The following is a 17706-nucleotide window of genomic DNA, read 5'->3' on the forward strand; positions in this document are numbered from 1 at the left end:
CCACTGTGACCTGATCATCACCATGAGACACAGACTGTCAAACCAGTAATCTTCCAGCTACTGGTCACTGGTACTCAGCCACTAAGAGAGTGTGAACACGACGGGCTCGTATAGACCTCCCTCAGCCAAGTATCACAAAAATAACAAATTGTTTCTCCTACAGTTATTTCTACAATATCATTCAGGTACAAAAGATACTGGGGAGGTATTTTTTTGCCTCTCATGTATTCCTGCAGGATAGATGTGAGCCCAATTCTCCACAGCTGGAAGGAGACTACACCGAGTTGGAAGATGTACTGGACTCATGTCAGTAAGCTCTGTGTGGAGGTCAGGGATCAACAGGAGTGGCCTGACCGTCAGGAGCAACCCCCGTCACAGTGCTAATTACATGTAAGCTTCACTTTCAAAGCTACATAGAAGCTTAAGCTCATTTATCTTTACAAGGGATTTAAAGGCCTATAGGCTTTGCGAAGTGAGAGTGACAGGAGAGGGAAATGCCAAATCACCAGCTGAAACGTCCAGTTGCTGTTAATATGGACTGAGCTATCTGTGTCAGCACCATGCAGCACACTGGCAAGGCTCACTCACCAATCCCCTGGCTCCTTGAGACTTTTCCTTACCAACAAACAAACCCTTCAGTTTCTCTAACATGATTTCCTCCCAGTGTCATAATACTGGATTATTCCTAAACCTGAAGCAAAGAACGTCACTTTGTGATTCAGGCTGTTTCCTGAGCTAGGAGCAACAGCTCTGCTGAAATACCTTATTCTGTGCTGTCTGAAACACTACACAGCATGACAGAGTCTCGGAAGACAGGAAAAATGGAATTACAGACTTGTGAAATGGACACTGACAAAAACCTGAAGTGTCGAGCTCACTCAGATGCAGTCTGTGTTTAATCCAGTCATCAGACAGTCTCTGTTTAGCTAAATATTTGACTTCAGAATTGGGCCTGAATTATTATTGGCAAAGCTTCCAAGCTCCACAGGTCCCTCTAACAAGCTGTTCCTCTGTGGAAGCCTTGCAAGGAAATGAATGCAGCCTTTGAGGAAACTGCTGGAACCCTTCTCAGGCTTCCAGAGTGGGTTTGTGGAGTCCCGTGAGGTGTCCAGGCCTTCTGAAAGCTCCATATGTTGAGCATTAGAAGCTACAGGGCTGATGTTTGTGTGCATTTCTGGGATGTTCCCAGAGGAGTTCTGGCTCCGCAGCATGTCACAGGAACAGTTATCAAAGAAAGCACCAAAAATAACCTAGTCTACAGAACAACTAAAAGCCAAACCCAGACAAAAAATAAATAAGCTGGAGCCACACATGAAGCCATGCAGCCAGAGCTGTAACGTGTATTCCATTCTAATGGGATATATCTGAAAGAGCACAGAAATGGCACGGTTGGTCCCTTTCATATACCCATAGCAGGGACATAAAGAGGCACAAACATACAACTCCTCACATCATCAGTGGCAGCCGTGTACCAGTGCCAAAAGATCTGGTTCAGGTGCTGCCAGGCACAGCCCACAGTTGCTATCTTAGCACATGGGGCTGTTTTGACACCCTGTCACATAAAAACAGTCCATCGGCACTGAAAGAGGAACATGGTCATCCCCTCTCACATGCAATATTCAATTTCCTGTCTGTGGCAGCATATGCCAGAAAAGACAATCCTCCAAGGATGGAGGCTGTTCCTCAAGCCAGGCTCCCCTGCCGTGGGCAGCTCCAGGGAAGCAGAAGCTTGACTTCCCAAACTACAGGCAGTTGCAGGCAGGAGTCACCTTCCAGTTTTGCTTCCAAAGGAAGATTATAAATTAAAGTCCAATTCGCTAAACCTCTAGGTAAGCAACTGTTTCTGCATAAACACATACTGGTTTGTGGGTTGTATTACATGGCTAACTGCAAATCTGACTGGCTTGAAAATCACAGTGTATACAACTAAACCAGGGAACTAACAGAGGCACATTTTAAAATTACATGGATTTAAGCAGCCGGGCTCGTGATTTTTGAAAGTGATTGAAAATAATGATTATCCTAAAGAAGTACATAAAAATTGTGCATGCAAGATAAGAGCACAAAATCCTCTGTCAGAGAGCTTCACTTCTAAGTGAGAAAAAGCACAAAGCTGGCTCAGCTAAAGTTATTCTTCAAGTGAAATAAAGTCAAAGATTTTTAACACCATTCTGAAGATGGGGTCAATGTCTGGAATATATTACAAAAAGGGCTCAAATTACCACTTCCCCTGTCATTCTTTATGCTACAACATTAATGGAAAAATCCAAGAGCTCTCTTAGGTCTGTAAGCTAATAAATGGATTGCTAGGCAAGTGTTCAGTGTCATTAATAAATCGTCGCAGCATTCTGTACTTAGTATCAGCAGAAAGTCTTGGTCCCTTCCACCCCTGAACACATACCACTTTGGGAAGGACAGAAGGAACTGCCTACATTGCCTTTTTTTCTGCCTGCTGGAAACATCCAAGCTCACAAACAGATGCGAACTCTCAGTGCATCTGCTCTATTTCTCCTCCGAGATCAGCATTAACCCGCAGAAGGCTGTGGGTGATGAGTCCTGGCTGATTCAAGTTCTGGAAGACAATGACATTATAACAGTGGCAGGTTAAATCCAGACAGCTTTCCATCCAAGGATCTCTTACAGCATAACAAAAGGCTAGCAAGAGCCAGGGGTCCCACCTAAGGCTGGGATGTACGGTACCTCCATAGTCCATGCAAGCAGGGATTTTCCCCTGCCCTATTCAGCGTTGTTTCTTCAGCCCCCAGGCACTAGGATACCCAGTGGGAAGGGCTCAGCCTTTCTCAGTCATTCCTGCTGGCGCCGTTCCAGTTTGTCTGAAGACACTTAAATATTCATCGCGAAAGAGCAAGACTCTGTCTTGCCGGGTGCACAGACTGCTCTCCAGGGAGACGGGACACCTGCCTTCTCCACTCCCTGCTCCATCAAGTCATTAATTATTTAAAATAACAGGAAAGAGCAAGAAAAACTCTTCGCACCAGACATGCTTGCAGCCTGTTGTTTACGGTGCTCTCTGGGGTCTTGCGTGGCCTGAGATTTGCACCTCCCCTCCGGCAGAAACAAGGATCAAACCCAGCTTTCCCCTTTCCTCGGGGAGGATGCTCCACCCGCTAAGATATTGTACAAAAGAAGGGCTTCCCCTTTATCCAGACAGACCTTATGTTCACTTTTCCTACCAGAGATTGTCTTTTTTTTTTTTACTTCAGTTTGAATAAAAGGCAAACAAAACACAAATCCAAATCTCTGAGAGCAGCAGCTATCTATAAACCCCCACACATTCTGTGTTTGCTCAAGAGCTTAGGGTCCACCTCCCCATTTCACAGCTGGACAGGCCAAGCCGTGGTAGTGGTAGCTCAACTTCATCAGCAAGCACTTGGCTGCTGAATCCCTCGGTGATGGATTTCATTGAAATGGAAACCGCCGTCTACCTGCCCTGAAGACATTTCTGGTATGCTGTGCCCACAGAGGGACATGTTTGGAGAAGCAGAGGGTCTCTGCATCTCTGCATACCCCCAGGACATTGCCTGCCTCCCCCCACCTCGCACCACACCAAATGCCCCACGCTCTCTCACAGGAGCAACACAGACCCACACAAGTATCCCTGAGATAGGGATGTACCCCAAAACTGTCCTGAGCCCAGGGAACAGCCCCATCTGCACCCTGGAGTTTATTGCTAGAGCAGGAAATCGTGGCAGGTGAACAGCACTGGCACCCTCATGTGGTGACAGGCATCAGAGTGAGCTCACAGCCAATATCAGCGGTACAGAGAGACTTCTCCAGGGAGTCCTGACAAGGCCCCCATCTGTGGGCCAGCACGGTCTGCAGAGGGAATACAAACCTGATGTCACCTCTCCTATCCTGAGACCAGCAGCAAACAATCACAGAATGGTCTGGGCTGGAAGGGACCTTAAGGATAATCCAGTTCCACCACCTTCCATGGCCAGGGACACCTTCCACTATCCCAGGGTGCTCCAAGCTCCATCCAACCTGGCCTTGGATGCTTCCAGGAATGGGGTAGCCCCAGCTTCTCTGGGAAACCCGTGCCAGGGCCTCACCACCCTCACAAGGAAGAATTTCTCCCTAATATCCCATCTAACCCTGCCCTCTGTCAGTGGGCAGTCATTCCCATTTGTTCTGTCCTTTCAGGCCCTTGTCTAAAGTCCCTCTCCAGCTCTTTTGGCACCCCTTTAGGCAAGGGTGGCTCTAAGGTCTCCCTGGAGCCTTTTCTTCTCCAGGCTGAACAACCCCAACTCTCCCAGTCTGGCTCCAGAGCAGAGGTGCTCCAACCCTTGGAACATTTCTGTGGCCTCCTCTGGACTCGCTCCAGCTGCTCCACATCCTTCTTACGCTGGGGAGTCCCAGAGCTGGATGAAGGATTCCAGTGAAGGAGTACGGGGTGGGGGGGGGAACCCACAGAAACAGATGTGATGCTCCCCCCAACCTCAGCTCAGCCTGGTTTCTTCCTTATCATACTATCAAAATGGAGAAGAAAATAAAAGACAAAAACAGCCCAGGCGCTGCAACTGGAGAATTCACTAAAACTCTGAAGGAAAAGCCCTTTTGCCCCCTCCTGCACCTGCTGAGGGACGTGTGGTAACAAGGGCACCTCATTCCCTAGAAACATCAACCCATGAGCCCTGCTTTCAGCGGAAAAAAGCCCAACCCCTCTCCTCCCCGTATTTCCTACTGATTAGAAATCCCTCTCCTCCCCAGTTGCTGTGGAAACAGAGTTAAATTAATTTTAAATTAAACTACCCGCCACCTCGAAGCAGCAGCACTCAGCAGAGCCGCGCTGAGGTGAAGAGCGGCACCAGGCCGAAATGGCGGCGGCTGCATGCCCCCGCTCAAGTCCTTCCCAAACGGCCCGAAAACATCGTGTTTGTCGGAAAGCGGGCTTGGTTCACGATATTTTGCTTTAAAGAGCAGCAAAGGAGCAGCTCTGCGGCGGCGGGGTGACCTGCGAGGAGGCGGGGACGCGCCTGTCAGCCCGCCCTGAGGCGGCGGGAACGCGCCTCAGCCCACCCTGTGGCGCGCTGAGCCCGCTGTGTCGCGACATGGGGGACGACTTGGCGTCGGAAGGCGACACCCGTGAGTGCGTGGGGCCGAGGCGGGGGCTGCCCCAGCGGGGAGCGGGGCGCAGCGCCGTGAGGGGCGATTCGTGTGGCGGGGGCGGGTGAGCGCCGGCGGGACTGAGGGGCAGAGCCGGGATACTCTAAAGAATAACCGGACACGTGAAAATCCGCTCGGAAACAAAGCAGGTGTATAAACCTACCAGTGAATCAAGACTGCTGTTGCCCCGGAGCATCCTGTACCGCTGAGATGCTGCACGTAACTCTGGTATCCCGCACTTGGGGGTTTTGGCCCTCTTGGTTCCCCCGTCCCCATCCCAGGTTGTCTTTGTGTCCTGCAGCCCCAGTTAGAGCCCAGTGGATGGTTTTTGCACGTTTCTTTGCATGTCTTTCACCTCCTTTGCTGCTTTTCTACATCTCTTGCATAATAAACTGCCTGTGAGTTGGTACATTGCACTGAGGGTAAATAATTTAAAATGTTTTCCATGCTGTTTGGGGTAAGTGAATGCCTCTTCAGTAACACAAGCTATGAAATACCCTGGAACCTGAGTTTGAAAGAGAAGGAAAACTGCTAAATATCCACTGAAATGTTGGACAGGTGGATGCCATGATGAGGGGTGCATTTACACTTAGAGAGCCGCTGTGGATCTTAAATAGGAAACTCAGACCCTCAAACTGGTACTCATGTGTTGCTGAAAAGAAATAAATTGTGGCTTCTACAGCCTTAGCAATGCCATGTTTGTTACTGCATCTTCACAGGCAGTGCAGAGAATAAATAAGGTGGTTTGGCATCTCTTGAAAATGATACTTTGTGTGACCATAAAATGTAACAACACATTTCTGTCACCTGGAGAGCAGGGGCAGAAGCATTTGCTTAATGAAACATAAGATTTACTCCACTGAACGGAGATAAGCATTTACAAGGAGGTGTATGTGTGTAGCCACTGATGTTAATAATTAACAAAAACTCAGTATGTTTTTCACAAGTTCTCCTGATATTTCCTCTCAAATGAAGGGTCCATGCGGGATGAAATGCAATCCTGTCAACACACTTGACCAGGTGATAACAGAGCCTTAATATACAGTACAGGAAATCCTGTTTCTGCAGAAATCAGTGTCCAAATCCTACTGCCTTCATTGTAGCAGCAGGTCCAGCACTCTTGAATACACACTCTCAGATGACCATGTCTGGTGTTAAGTGGATAAACACACTATTGAATGATCCTGTCTAGCATTAAGATTTGTGTTATTTGTGCTTTTCTTGAGATGAAGTTTTTTTTGAAGGCAAGGGGAATGGAAATTGGAGGATGAGATTATACCTCTGTTGCTTTAAGAGTCCACAGTAGGGATGCCTTTCTTCTGTGCCCTCTGAAGGGATTAATAGTGCTATTTAGGCAGCAAGTCTCCTGTTTATCTCCTTCAGTGTGGTGGAATGGGAACAATAATATGTTTTGATGCCTTTCACATGGCATGTGGTTAGTATTTAGTTGATGAAACAAAACGAAGTTACATTGAGGTCCTCAACTTGCACCCTGAGCTCTGTAGAAGTGTAGAGGAGAGCAAAGTCTCTGGGCCAGCTCTCCAGTGGGACGTGACAGGCCAAGGGTCTGACTCTAGAACTTCGTGAAAGAATTCCCCAAAAGCGCTAGGACAGAGACTGAGTGCAACAAGCACTGACACCAGCCTTGCCAAAAGCCTTTAGAGCCTCCCTGTCGGGCCATGGCAGTCACAGCCTTGCTCTTGTTTCTTGGCAGGAAGGTTTATTCAATCAAGGAGAAGATTGCTGGGGCAAGGCCCAGCATGGAGAGTAAACACTCTTAAATCGTGCCTAACTGTGCAGGACAAATACTGCCAGTCATGGTAAATTATGTGCAGAACTGCCATGGTTTATTAAGAGATGCAACACTAATCACAGGCTGGGCTGGCAGTTTTGTGCTGCTTGGCTGGTTCAGGTTGCCTGGAGGGGGACCATGTGTAAAGGCCTCCTTGTAGAGCAGTGGGATGTAGGTGGAAGGATGGAAGAAAGGGTCTGTGTCATCTCTCAGAGCCTTCACACTGACTCTGGGCCTCAGAGGGTGCCCAGAGGATATGGACCTCATGGATCAAAAGGTTTTGCAGCTGGAGCAAATCCATGCAGAGAAAGACACTGAATTAGAAGAGAAGTGGGTAGGACTGGAAGAGCACTGATGCGGCACAGGGGTACTCAGGGAAGGAGAGACAGTGGAAGAAGATAAATCCAGCAAACATGCCAACATCTGTAGGGCTGGGATTCTTGCTGGAAGAATTTTTCTGCAGTCATCCTCCCCTGAAGCCACAGGGCCCGGTGAGATGAAGGGGAGGTTTGTTGGGGCATGCTGCCCCATGCTCCTTACCAGCACTATTTTAGTGCTCATTCTTCTGCTCTGCTGCAGTGCTTCAGTCAGAGAAGGAGTTCCATGATGCAGCGAAGCGAAATGATACAGCCAGGATGGAGGAACTCATCAGGAGAGGAGTTGACATCAAAGCCAAAAACAATGTAAGTCCTGGGTTTTTCCACCTCTAAGCTGCAGAAGTGCTGAGGGCATGTTTCAGAACTGCAGCTCCTTAGCACTGCTCTTCTCATTAACTGCTTCATTTGTCAAAGCTTTAAAATACAACACCCAGTGCCAAATAGGGCCTGTGGCAGCCAAGCAGTTTTCACAACACAGTGAGACCCCCAGCACTATCATCCTGGCCGCACTGGAAAGCTGCAAGTGCCAGATAGACATGATTACCATGAAAGGCTTTGATTTTGCTATTGCTGTACAGCGAGGCTATAAGAAACTCTGTTTCTGGTGCAGGTCTTTCTTTGTTGACTAGTAGAAATACAGGATTGCATCCATCCCTAGTGTTTCAGTTTCTCCATTTATGGTCAGCAATGTTCTTCACTCTGTGCTGTCATTATAGTCCAGAACTGCAGTTCCTGAGTAGAAGGTGACTAACACCTGTCTGCCTGACAGGAGAGCAGAGACAGTGGGCTGTGTCCAAAGAAAACCAGGACTGCATCCAAAGAAAACCCTGCACAGTGCGAGAAATTCTGGCTCCATAGATGGCCAAGGATATTTCAGCCTTCATAAGGGCTGGTGGATACACACACTTCACATACATCAGCCTTCTCTGTCTCTGTCCTTACCTTCCAGACGGACCGGACTGCCCTGCACTGGGCTGCGGGAGCGGGGAATGTGGATGCTGTGCGACTGCTCCTGGATCACGATGTCCCTGTGGATGACGAAGACAGTGTACAAAGGCGACTCTTGCATGTGCTGCAGATGTGTTCAGTGTTGGGGCAGCGCCAGGGACTGGGTGCTAGGCCAGCAGTTACAGACTGCACTTTAGCCCTGGGTGGGTGGCACAGGGTGACACACTGCACCTGCTGAGCAAGGGGCTGGAGCAAGCCTTGTTTGCTTGTGTCTGTGCTCTGTATTTTGGCCTTTTCCTTGCATGTACAGTGACTTGGAATAGGCTGGTAGAATCTGTGAAGTTTTCCATAGACCATGGGGATGCTTGGCTTCTTCTGGCTGTGTTGATGGGGCTTGTGGGATGACAGTGACAGCCAACAAGTTTTCTCTCCCCCATACAGCCAGGCTAACACACATCATTAAATATGTAGTAGCTGCCAAGAGGTAGGTGTCTGCTCAGCTGCTGTGAATATCTGTGATAGGAATAATAATACTTGGAGAAAGTGCAGCTAAAAATATACCAGTGAGAAACAAAAAGATTTGGGAAACTTCATTAAGCTAAGGGAACAGCTTCCCTCCAGGGTGGGGATGGTGGTGGCTGTAGTTTAACTGTAAGTATCTCTCTTCTTTTTGCCCAGTTTGGAATGAGTGCTCTTCTCCTGTCTGCCTGGTTTGGCCACCTCCAAGTCCTGCATATCCTCATCAGTGCTGGGGCCAAGATTAGCTGTGTCAATAGGGTGAGAGTCTCCCCATGTGAATGCATCACTTGGCTCTAGACAGTGTTGGGGGACAGAGAAAGGCATACCTGTGAGTTCAGTCGTGTGTAACAGCATCTACTTTGGGGACTGCCATCTGCACTCTGACTTATCCCTAAAACAGGTGGAATAATTTGAGTTCTAGAGATGCACACAGCTTCCTCACCTCATGTTTGTGCAGTGCTGATGGGGAAGGTGTTACAGAAATGGGAACTGGATTCTGTAAACAGCAGTCTGCGTATTCTAAAACAGACCTTGGCTGGGAAAAAGAACATTAATATTTCAGTCATAACTTGCTTTCTACAGCACAGGGAGGTTTAGCCCTAGAGGTGTAGGGAGGGATGAAATGGGTCTTTGCTAAGTGGAACAGGTTGTCAAAAGAGACTGATTGCCCCACAGTCTTGGACTTGTAATACGAGCAGGCCTTTATCTCCTCTCCAGCATGGCATGAACTTGCTCCACTGTGCAGCTCAGAGGGGACACATCCAGGTCATGGAGTTCATCATACAGGACTTGGAGGATGTGTGTGTGGATGAGACAGACAAGGTAGGAAGGCTCTTCATGGCTTTGTTTCATGAGGTCTGGTCTTGCTTTGCTGAGTTTAGTAGGAGTGTTGCACTTGGTCTTGGGAAGAGAATCAGAGTCAGACAACACTACTCCCAGAAGCCTTCCTGCAGAGTGAGCTTAGGGATTATGGGGATTTTGGCTCTGGTCAGGCTTCTTGCAGCAGATGATCTGATCTTGTGCTTTCTGAGCCTTTTGGACTGTGTTTCTCTGTTTCCTTTCAAAGATGGACAGGACAGCGTTTCACCTGGCCGCAGAGTATGGGCAGCTGGAGGTGGTGGAGTTCCTCATTCAGCTGGGTTGTTCTCACAGTGCCAAAGACAAGGTACAGGCACAAAACCACGTGCAAGGGAGGTGAAGTCCAAGGATTTAGGGGATGTGAAAACCCAGGAGCAGGATAGCAAATGAGGCTCATGCCAGCAACTTGTCTACAGTTGTAACTATGGCTGTGATATGTCAGGGCTTTTCTTCCCTATCCTCTTCAAGCCATTTTCTTGTTCAGTTCATGATTTACTCTCCAGGACTTTTCTGGCAGGACACACAGCAAGCCTGGTGGACCATGCTCCAGTTTAAGGTAGCTGGGCTTCTTCCCTCACTGCTGCAACTATAGGAAGATTGCTTCAGATTTGTGCTACTGGTTACAACCTCCCTTTCAGCCACACTGGATATACTCTGTGCAAGGTTGTGGCATATGAACACTCAGTCCTGTGAGACATATATTTATAAAGTAATGTTTACTTTCAGGAAGAAAATACAGCATTGCATTTAGCTGCTAAAAATGGACACTTCTCTGTGCTGGAGAAGATTATAGATTTTGGAGTGGACCTTGATGAAAAAAACTTGGTAAGTACATTTAAATTAAATCAAAACCACATCAGTTTTGCCCTTTTCCTTCCTAGAAATACTCTCCTGCCACAGTCATCAGGCTGAAGAGTCAGTATTGACAGGAAAGCTCTAGAAAATAGCTGATTTTATCTAAAGCCTACGTGGGTAAATGCAGGTCACACTTGCAGAGTGTCAGTGAAAGGCGACATCTGTCTTGGACCAATTTCCAGCTTTAAAGTGTTGCATTCTCTTCCTGCTGTATCTGCTCACCTACCTTATCACTCCATTTAATCTCCCTTTCTCTCCCTGACCCTTGTACATTCAAGTGCCTAAATGGTTATTGAGTGTGTTTTAAACTAAACTTCACCATGCTTTAATATTGACTTAGTTACTGAACATATGGACCTTCTGTTTGAGATCTCCCTTTTGACAGATCCGCTCTGGAAAATTATATGGCTGGAACACAGTTAATGATTTAGATAGCAAATATTGGCTTAGTATCACTGGTACTTATTCCAGGGCACATTCCCAATTAAGTTTATCTGCATTTTTTTTAGTCTTACTTGGTTACTGTCTTTGAAAGTGTATTCGATTGTAATTAAGATCTGAAGGAAAGGGGGAGCCACCTTCTGTGGTAACTGGTACATCTGTCTACCCCCACATGAGCTGCCGTTTGTGCAAAGAGCAATAATAAAACTAGATTAAATCACTTAGGAATTCTGCTTGCTTCTGTTCTCTTGTAATGAAATGAGCTGCAACCCTCAGAAGGGAGAACCAGTGACTGAGGGTCACAGGTTTCTAGTTCTGTCTCTGGGCTATTCCAGGAAAATGATTTGTCTTTACTGTCCGTGTGAAATCCTTTCTTGAGAGGCTGGAGGGGAGGAAAGAGGGTGAACACAGTGACTGTCTTGTGGCCCACAGCCAGTGACATTTGGGACAGAACAGTACTCTGGTATGTCCACAGCAGATAATTGTGTCTATTTTCCTAACAATCAACTGGAGATCCCTGGCCCTCAGAACTGGTACTGTAACGTGTCATGGATTCAGAAGATGGGGTAGAGTCTGACTCATTCTGCTGCTCTGTCTCAGCCTTGTCTACAGAAATGCTGCTTGTGTCCTTTCTTGCCTTGTGCAGGAGGGACTCACGGCTCTGCACCTGGCTGCTGAGGGGGGACACAGCCACTGTGTGAAGCTGCTCGTGGAAGCAGGTGCTGATGTCAATGCCCAAACCCAGGTTAGCTCCATGGAGGTGATTCCATTCCCAAACCCTACTTTGTGGATTTACGCCCAGACCTGTTGCTTCCCAGGTCACCCATTATAGAGAGAGGTCATGTGGAGCTCTGCATTCAGGAATAGCACAGGGAGTTAGAGGAAGGTAAATGTGGTTTTGTACAAAGAGGCTGGTGAAGCTCCCTGGGACTGGTTTGGCTGGAGACAATCTCCTTGAATTTGTCAGTGCAGGGCAAGAGGACTCTCGCAGGAGGGAGCAGGGAGCTCTCTGTGGATAGATAGTCTGTAACAGCTGCAGCCACTGGGGTGAATCCCTGACTAACACTCCTCTCTTCTGACTTGCCTCTCAGAAAAAGATGAGCTGCCTTCATTATGCAGCACTTCATGGCTATGAGGAGATAGCCAGGCTCCTCCTGGACGCAGGAATCCACGTGGATGCTCTCAATCATGTGAGTCCCTCTCTATGCTCTCACCACTAACAAAAAGGTAAAACCAGTTTGTGGAGCTGCTCAAGAGCACTAAGCAACTGTGGGAGGATTAGTGCTGCAGTATCCCCGTCATCCCCCAGTGCAGACTGGCAGCTGTGATAGAATAGGACATGCTGGGCGCAGCAGGTCCTTTCAGTGCTATGAGCTAAGCTCTCCCTAAGTGCAGGATCTTCTTTCCACAGCAAAATGCATCAGCAACACATATTGCAGTCCTGCAGAACTTCCCAGCCATGTTGAAGCTCTTCATCAGTGCAGAGTGTGACCTTGACATTCCAGATAATGTAAGACTGCAGCTCCTGTTCTTTGTCTTTGAAATGTGAACCAGTTTCATGGGAGATTTTATCACCTTGGGGACAGGATTAAAGAGGAGCACTTTAAAATGTGGTTCTGGAAGCGCAGCTTAGGAAATGTGACACCTGTGAACCAATTCTGAGTGTTTCAGTGAAGTAGTCACTTGATGGCATCCAACTTGAGAGCTGTGCTGTGTCCCCTGCAACATTGCAATAGTCAGGCTCTCTCCTCCTTGCTGGAAACAGGTAGGAGAAATTTCAAGCAGGAAGATATTCTGCAAAATGTTTGGAGGGCTGAGAATAGGAGGCAAGCCTGGAGGTAGCTGGTTGTCTCACCAAATTGTAATTTTCTGAATGAGAGCCTTTGTTTAGCTTGTTTTGGTTAATGTTCATACTTGTAGCTATGTTGTCTCCTGATGACACCATAAAATTGACACATTTTATGTTTGATTTTACTAGTTTCCAGTGAACAGTCCCAAGGTTCCTTCTGGTAGTTTTCCAGCCTTCCAGCCTCACACTCGTCCTTCTCTGAAGTGTAGTCCTTTCTCCTTCCTTCTGCAGAGGCAGCAGACCTCACTCCACATTGCTGCGGAGCACGGCAGGCAGGACATTGCTGAGATGATTCTCATTGCAGGAGTTAATCTGAAGCTAACAGACAAGGTAAAGGTCTCCATAGGTGAAGCAGGTATTGTGGAAGTATGGAGGGAAAATATACATAGATGGTCTCTCCCAGTGGTTTTCATAATTTTCAAGGAAGGCTAGTAATATTAAAATCCAGATATTTCCAGGGATAAAGCCTTAAAACACAGCTGAGTAGGTTATTATGATGTGTTTTCCAGGAATGAAGTGACTGGTTCTTAGACAGGTAGAAAATAGTTCATACAATGAACAATGCTTTCCTTCTCAAAGTTGTTCTAGTTCCTTCTACTTGTACTATCATGAACAGTAATATCAAAGATTTCCTCAAATAATGATGAGTAATATACCTCAAAAATTACAGCACACATGTTCTAATGGGTTGAAAGGATCTGTTTGGTATAGATATCTGGCACAATTCTGGGGCTTTTGCCATCTAATAAAATCAACAGAACGAATTGCAGGTGGCCTGAAAATGTAGTGTGTGCCCAGAAAATGCTGGAGGGCCTTGGGCAGAGATTAAAATAGTGTTTGCCATTTGCAGTGGGTTAGAGCAAGTGCAGACCTGAAGCCACCCAGCTGAACTGGCCTTCAGCTATGGTGAATGTTTGCCACCTTCCAGCACTCTGTGGAACCGCAGTGACACTCAGCACAGGGGACACATTCATGCTTTTCTGTATCCATTTGCTTTTTATATCCATCTGCTCACATCTGAGGCTAGAACTGTTCTTCCTGGTATGCCTGGTGCCTGGGGTGGCTTGCTTTCCTTCATGCAACTTTCAAAGCTTGTTCTTTTCTGCCTTCTGATTTTAGATAGAAATACAAATCTCCCCCTGCCCAATCCAAAATCATATTCATGAAAGGAACATAGTCACATTTTCATAGTCCCATCAGCCTGTGCTTCTCCCAGGAGACCATTTCTAATCATGTGTATCTGGAGCCTGTAAAGTTAATGAGGTTGTATAAATCACTTTGGTTTCATGTGTCAGCAAACCTGCTGTGCAAAAGGCTATAAAATACCTTGGATTGCAGAGCTGAGCTGGTCCTCTGATGGCTGCTCTCATGTTGGTGGGTTGCAGGAAGCTTTTCCAGTGCCTTCTGCAAAACAGGCAGATCCCTTGTAGCAACAGAGGAGATGTTGCAGGGCCTGAAAAACCACTCCCCATGCCCTGAACACAGGAGCTTGACACCAGCTCACATCTGAGGTGTTGACAGGTGGAGAATAGGTCCTGGCTGGACGCATTACTCAATAGTCTATGTGTCTGCTGCTGCAGATGCTGGGTGGGCGTGGAGATTGTACCTCCTAAGGTGCAAAGTCTTTTCCAGCTCATTTTCCCTTTCTGATTTCAGCAAGGGAAAACATCTCTGGGTGTCGCTGCCCGAGGCAATCACATCAACTTGGTGGACATGATTATCAAAGCGGATCGATTTTACAAATGGGAGAAGGTGAGCAGCTTACACAATGGCCCCTGTGCTTTCTCCTCTCCATTGAGACTCCACATACCAGCTGTCAAAGGAAAAGAAATACAGGACATCCCGTGACAGCCTGACCTCTATTTTCATCCCCTTACTTAAGAAAAACAGAAGTCCGTGCCATGCCAACAGCATCTACTTAAGGCTTTCCTTATTTCAAAAGGCCTCTGTTAGAAATCCCAGGTTGTACTGATGGGAATGGGGGTTTCCAAAAGTTATTTAACAGCTGCTCCCAAAGGGATTGAATTAGTTCCTTTTCCCAGAAGGAGAAACTGAAGGACTGAGCAGGAAAATGCTTGGCCTGAGTTCACCAAATGGGATTTTGGGAGTTTTTCAGCAGTGGGAGGAGATGGCTCCTGTTGGAGTCATACAACCAACTTCTCCCACAAAGTGCAGCCTCTTAGCCCCAGTCTCCCCTCTGAAACCCTGCCTACCCCAAGCCTGTGCCCAAACCAAGCTGAGCAGAGTGAGCTGAAAGTATAGCCAAATGTCATACTCCTTGCATGTTAAGATTTTGGGCATCTTCCCATACTGGTGCTCTAGAGGAGGAAGAAAAGGAAGAAAAGGAGGCATGTGCCTGTAGCTCAGGTGCAGCTTCAGGACTAAAGCTCTTCGTATCAGGCCCTTGCATTGGCTTCCCATGCAGCCCAAGGCAATGTTGTTGCAGCCTGGCATGTAAGGGCTGTGAGCACAAGCTGATGTTGCAGGGAAGCAGGAGATTTAATTAAATGATTCTGCACCAAATCCCAGATAAAAGGCAGTGTAGAAATGCAAATTGTGATCCGAATGGACTTCCACAGCGAAGTGGCCATTACCGGAGTTTTAACCCTGATTAGCACAGAGTGAAATGAGAATAAAGAGAGTTTAAAAATGAGCTGTGCCAGAAGGAACTCGCAGGGACCACAGAGCTGTGAATGGGGGAGGCTGCAGATCCACAGGCACTGCTGCAGCACCCGACTGAACCCCCTGTTCTGGCTTTTCAGGGGAACCTGAACAGCGACTCCGGCTCGTGGGTGGCAAAGCACTTGACCTTTAAGCAGGATCACAGGCTAGAAACACAGCACATTCGCTCAGTCATGTGGAGATTAGCCACTAAGTACCTCAAACCTGGGGAATGGAAGAAGCTGGCACATTACTGGAAATTCACAGATGACCACATTAGGGCCATTGAGCAACAATGGACAGGTATAAAAAAACTTCTCAGGTATTTTCCATTCTTCCTTTGGACTTTGTTTCTAGCAGATAAAGCTGCAGTAAGAGCAAAGCATGAAGAAAACCAGTTGGTTTATTTGAAGCAACCAAAAGATTAGGTTGAAAATTCTGGTTTTACTGAATGTGGAACTAGCTACACAGTGTAATTTATCTAGGAATAAAACATTCAAACAGGGGAATTAGTGGTTCTTTGCTTATGAGACACTTACCAGGCCTGTTGTATAGAAGAAGAAACTTGCTGGTTTTACTTTTTCCTTCTAAGAAACAAGAAGGCATGAAGTGAATTCTTTAGAATTTAAGAATTACATTAGCAGAAGCAGGGTCTGAGAGTCAGAAGCAGATCACTGCTAGTTTGGCTGTTGTAAGGACTCTGTAGTTTGGATGATATGAGCAAGGGGCCAAGCTGTGCTCTGAAGGTAGAAACTGTATTGCCATGAAAGGTTGTGCAACAATAGCCACTCCATTAAGTTTCAGACAAATCCAGCAATCACATCATAACCAGGAATTAAAACCATGGTTTACAGCCTCCTAGTAAAATCCAAAGAGGAGGGAAGGGTGTGCAAACCCACCAGTGCAGAAATCTGCTCTGATCAGAGCCGTGCACTCTGAGTGCAGGATTTCATCTGTGGTTTGATCCTGCCAGGCGCTAAAAGCTACAGGGAACACGGCCACAGAATGCTGCTTATCTGGCTCCATGGTGTGATCACTGCAGGAGAAAATCCAATCAAGGGACTGTATGAAGGCCTGGTGGGGATCGGGAGAAGAGATTTAGCAGGTAATGCTTTTGTCTTCCTTCAAATAATGCATACTGAGCATTATTTGAATCAATTTACCAAATTCTGTGCTTAGACAACATACACAAAGGAAAACTTCAGTGAAGCCAATTCACACGAGCTGAAAGCACCTGCCCTGCCCCCTTGCTTCCATTACATGTAACCTCTTTCTCTTAAGTTTGATAAATGAACACATCCTGCCATGGCTTTATATTTCTGTGCAGTAGATCATTCTCTCTTACAGAAAGTATCCGGAAGAAAGCAAACGCAGACTCCACCTCTCCACGGAAGTGCACAGCAATGTAACACCAGGAGCATCCTCAGTGAGTCTCAGCTACAGGAGAAACACTTCTCTGCTGCTGAGAGAAGGCAGATGCAACCTAAGGGCTTCTTGTCACATAGAGCTGGCACTGCTGCAGCCTTCTGGACAGGAAATGACAAGGGTAAAACAAATGCTCATGGTCAAAAATGGCTCTACACAGAAGGGAGATCTTTATCAGCAATTTCCTACGGTCTGGGTACTGTAATGAGAATTTGGTGAGTGAGCCTCACTTGTCATACTGCATCAGGAAATATTAGAGTTTTACTGTAACTTGTCTACAGCACATTTTTATATATAAACTTTTACTTGTCAACTTTTTAAGTTAATGTGGGCAAAGCCTTTGTTTTCAGGAATGTTCTTTACTTAACCTAATCTGTGGGGGGTATCTGTCACTCATGTCTTAGGGTGTGTCCATAAATTCCCACCATAAGAGGAGAACTTAAGCAAAATCAAAGCTACAATTTGGTCCTTTTAGAACCTTAGGGGTTGTGATCTTCAATGCTTTAACTCTTCACAAAAAGTTTGAGAAGAACATTAACACATACCATTAATAAATGTACATTAATGTGTACTATATATAAATCAAATAGGTGACTCTAACCTTTTCAAACCATCTTTTCAAGAGATTAGTTATCTACACAGCCTCTCACAAAGATGATTTCTTTACATACCAATTTGTCATTAAATCCTTCATATTTATTTTTTACAGCATCTCATGGGGAAAATAACGTCTGTATTTCAATAAATCTAGATTTTACACTTTAAAGTTACAAGTTCGATCTTGTCAAATTTATTAAAAAAACATTACAGCATTCTTACTTATCGCTAAACCAGTATGACTTTATAGTTAAAGC

General features: G+C 46.5%; 1 protein-coding gene across 1 annotated transcript; it reads left to right on the top strand.

Moving 5' to 3' along the window:
* Window positions 1-4875: 4875 nt before the first annotated feature.
* On the top strand, window positions 4876-16836 carry ANKDD1A (ankyrin repeat and death domain containing 1A; the record flags this gene model as incomplete). Its single annotated transcript, XM_082291103.1, has 15 exons — window positions 4876-5106; window positions 7499-7602; window positions 8246-8344; window positions 8923-9021; window positions 9481-9585; window positions 9830-9928; window positions 10348-10446; window positions 11564-11662; window positions 12009-12107; window positions 12329-12427; window positions 12998-13096; window positions 14423-14518; window positions 15529-15730; window positions 16401-16532; window positions 16775-16836. The coding sequence occupies exons 1-15, from the start codon at window positions 5073-5075 to the stop codon at window positions 16834-16836; spliced, it is 1527 nt and encodes a 508-aa protein (XP_082147229.1). The 5' UTR covers window positions 4876-5072.
* Window positions 16837-17706: the final 870 nt, after the last annotated feature.

The sequence above is a fragment of the Coloeus monedula genome (assembly GCF_965178545.1).
Source record: "Coloeus monedula genome assembly, chromosome: 14".
NCBI classification, from domain to species: Eukaryota; Metazoa; Chordata; class Aves; order Passeriformes; family Corvidae; genus Coloeus; species Coloeus monedula.